Raw genomic sequence first — 3,642 nt, forward strand, 5'->3', positions numbered from 1 at the left:
AATTTGAACAGTACACGAACGACTTAAAACGATCACTGTTGACAAATTTCTAAAATGCCACTGTCAAATTTGGAAACCGATCAAAATCGAGCAGTGATTAATAAACGGTCTATAAATTAAAATGTGCTAATCCGATGATCTCGCAGGAATATGAGGACTCCGGAAATGAAACGAGTGGCGACGACGTCGACTTTGCTATGGAAGTCGAAGCAGGTGCGGCCTTCACCACCAATGAAGACTATCAATTTGAAGTGCTTTCAACTGATGACATTGTACAGTACATGACGGATACCATCAAGGACGTGAACACCGTCGTACAGATGCCCGCAGCTACAACACGTACTCTACTAAATTTCTTCAACTGGGACAAGGAGAAGTTGCTGGAACGCTTTTACGACGGCAATCAGGATGAATTGTTTCGAGAGGCGCACGTTGTTAGTCCGTTTAAGCGCGTCAGTGTGACGAAGCCGAAATTTTCGAGGAAGATTCTTGGGACGGAGGAGTGCGAGATTTGTTTTATGGTACTGCACCAGTCGCAAATGACTGGATTGGAATGCGGGCATAGGTTCTGCTACCCGTGCTGGAACGAGTACCTTACGACTAAGGTCATGGAGGAAGGTGTTGGAAAAAGTATCGCGTGCGCTGCCCACAATTGTCCCATACTTGTCGATGACCAATCGGCGATGAGATTACTGAACGATCCTCAAATACGTGTCAAATATCAGCATTTAATCACCAGCAGTTTTGTAGAGTGCAATAGGTTATTGCGTTGGTGTCCAGGTCCCGACTGTAACTATGCGATAAAGGTGGCCTATGTTGATGCTCTTCCAGTTACATGTCGATGCGGCCATGTCTTTTGTTTTGCCTGCGGGGAACACTGGCACGAACCAGTTCGTTGTGAACTATTAAGAAGGTGGATTAAAAAATGCGACGAGGATTCCGAAACCTCAAACTGGATTGCGGCAAATACCAAAGAATGCCCCAAGTGTAACGCCACAATCGTGAAGGATGGGGGCTGCAATCACATGGTATGTAAGAATCAAAGTTGCAAGGCGGACTTTTGTTGGGTGTGCCTGGGACCATGGGAGCCCCACGGTAGCTCGTGGTACAGCTGCAACCGTTACGATGATCACGAGGCGAAGGCGGCAAGAGACGCCCAGGACCGTTCCCGTGCCGAGCTGCAACGGTACCTATTCTACTGCAACAGGTACATGAATCACATGCAGTCTCTGAGATTCGAAAATAAACTATACGAAGAAGTTCAAGCCAAGATGGACGAAATGCAGGACAACAACATGGGCTGGATCGAGGTGCAGTTCTTGAAAAGGGCGGTCGACATACTCTGCAAGTGTCGACAGACCTTGATGTACACCTATGTGTTTGCTTACTACTTGCGCAAGAATAATCAGTCTGTCATTTTTGAAGATAATCAGAAGGACCTGGAGAGCAGCACCGAGCTTCTTAGTGAGTACCTGGAGAGGGACATTACTCAAGAGAATCTCCCCAACATTAAACAGGAGGCGCAAGATAAGTACATGTACTGCAACCTGAGACGTATAGCTTTGCTCGGTCATGTTCACGAGGGCTATGAGAAGGGCTGGTGGGAGTATACGGACTAGCGCATGCGCTACGGTTTTTGAAACTTTCATTTGTATTTATAATTTCTTGTCGACATTGAATATACGGGTTTAGTTTCGATTGATTAGCAATTGTAATGCTTCGTACCAAACGTTTAAACGTAAAGAAAATTTGTAACGTAGACTTCTTATTTGTAATAGGTGGTGTAAAATCCCTACATAGATGTCGCCACTTTCATTCACAGTGTAACCTCTCCTTGTTTGTGCTCCTCTTTGTGTCCCTATTAAAGACGGAATTTGTATTTCACGCGATTACTAGCCTGAATCAGTTTTCCTTTTATTTTTTCTATTCATCAGTTAGCTTTCCGTTTAATTCATTTATTGTTATTCTCACCAAACCTGTTAATTTTTAAAAACGAATAGGAAAAATCGAGATTCAAAAACTTTTTATTATTATTTTTTCTATAGGCTATCGATTTCGACTTAAAACGTTATTATCAGGCCGAGCTGAAAGATTTACATTAAGTATAAAGCAAACAGAAATAATAATAATAAAAAATTTTCGTCTCAATTTTTCCTAAAATAATAATAAAAAATGTTTGAACCTCGATTTTTCCTAAAATAATAATAAACAATTTTTAAGTTTCGAGTTTTCCTAAATAATAATAAAAAAGAGTGGGGAGAAGGAGCAACAACGAGGAGCTGGAAAGGGAAACGCTCAGGGCGGAATATAAGGCACGTCGAATGGAACTAAAAAAAAAGAAAGTAAGAAGAAGAAATTATGGGAAAGATATTGTGCTACGAATTGGACAATGACGTATGGGGAAAGGCGTATTGGATTGTCACGGGGAAATTGAGAAAAAAAATAATGGGTACAGACGCAGGAAATAATTTTTCTCTCGTGGGAGAGACCAAGATAGCAGGAGTCTACTGAACCTGGAACCAGATAGACGAGAGATAGGGGCGGAGGAAAAAAATAGAGCGGCACGAACTACGCCGAAGAGGAAAGATTCTAGCCCGGATAGTTTACCGTCGGAAATGGTATCAAAGGTGGCCCAGGAGAAATCGAAGCGGTTATAAATTCTGGCCAATATCGCTCAGAGTGGAAGCAGGCTGCGGTAGTATCAACCTCCAAGAAAGAACTGGGCACGCTAAGGCCTATTTCTCTTATAAGCCATCAAAAAGATTTAATAGCCAAAAGATTGTCCGTTTCGGTAAACCACCAAATTCAAAAGATCCCCTCTAAATTAAGCGTTTACCTTATTAGGACAGTAAATGAACGTGGAATACGGCGATACTCTGCAATTTTCCGCGTCTCCACCGAATCGCATGAAAATTTGGATTCAGATTCTACTTACCCTCCACTTCAACGTTGAACTTGAGCCCAGGGTTGCATTTATTTTTTAGGGGAATGAACTATCCCTATTAGAAAAAAATCGTATAATTGTAAATTAAAGCGGGTAATTGATTCAAATCTTCTTTTAAAGGAGTGAATAAATATCAATTAACATTAAACAGCATAACTTAAGATTTTATCACAGTTTAACAACCCCTAAATCTTACCTCTACAATAGTTATAATTAAAACAATGTCATAGAATACTTTGACTCCACTGATTTGCATGGAAATTTGGATTTAGGTTATTCTAAACCATCTACTTCAAAATTGGACTTGTGCCGTTGGTTGCTGTTTATTTTTTAGGTGTGGTAACTACCCCTATTAAACATATAATTGTAAATTCAAGCAATTTGGGATTATTTAATTATAGTGTAACATTAAATTTAGATTTCTTTGCTATTTTTATTTTTTACCACATAATTTCTACCCTTATTGTAGTAATTCTTTTTCATCATTGATACTTTATACAGTAATTTTTTTAATTAAAATTTTACGAATTTATTTTATTTCAATTAAAAAAACAACCCTTATTGTTTGAAATATACGTCTTAGATCTCTAGATTTTCAATAACAAATAGAAAACAATAAAATTTATATTTATATTATTCAAATTAATTTTTTTAACCCTTATTTTTGAAAGGGTTGTACTTGAAAAGGCTTTGAACAG

General features: G+C 39.2%; 1 protein-coding gene across 1 annotated transcript; it reads left to right on the top strand.

Annotated features, from left to right (window-relative positions):
• Positions 1-1,698, top strand: LOC116174134 (potential E3 ubiquitin-protein ligase ariadne-1-like). Its single transcript, XM_031491955.1, has one exon. The coding sequence runs from the start codon at positions 135-137 to the stop codon at positions 1,617-1,619; it is 1,485 nt and encodes a 494-aa protein (XP_031347815.1). The 5' UTR covers positions 1-134; the 3' UTR covers positions 1,620-1,698.
• Positions 1,699-3,642: the final 1,944 nt, after the last annotated feature.

Source organism: Photinus pyralis, unplaced genomic scaffold (genome assembly GCF_008802855.1).
Source record: "Photinus pyralis isolate 1611_PpyrPB1 unplaced genomic scaffold, Ppyr1.3 Ppyr1.4_LG6, whole genome shotgun sequence".
In the NCBI taxonomy this organism is placed as follows: domain Eukaryota; kingdom Metazoa; phylum Arthropoda; class Insecta; order Coleoptera; family Lampyridae; genus Photinus; species Photinus pyralis.

Excerpts from the sequence above, each read along its gene's own strand:
- LOC116174134 (XM_031491955.1), top strand. The coding sequence starts at position 135 with ATGATCTCGCAGGAATATGAGGACTCCGGAAATGAAACGAGTGGCGAC.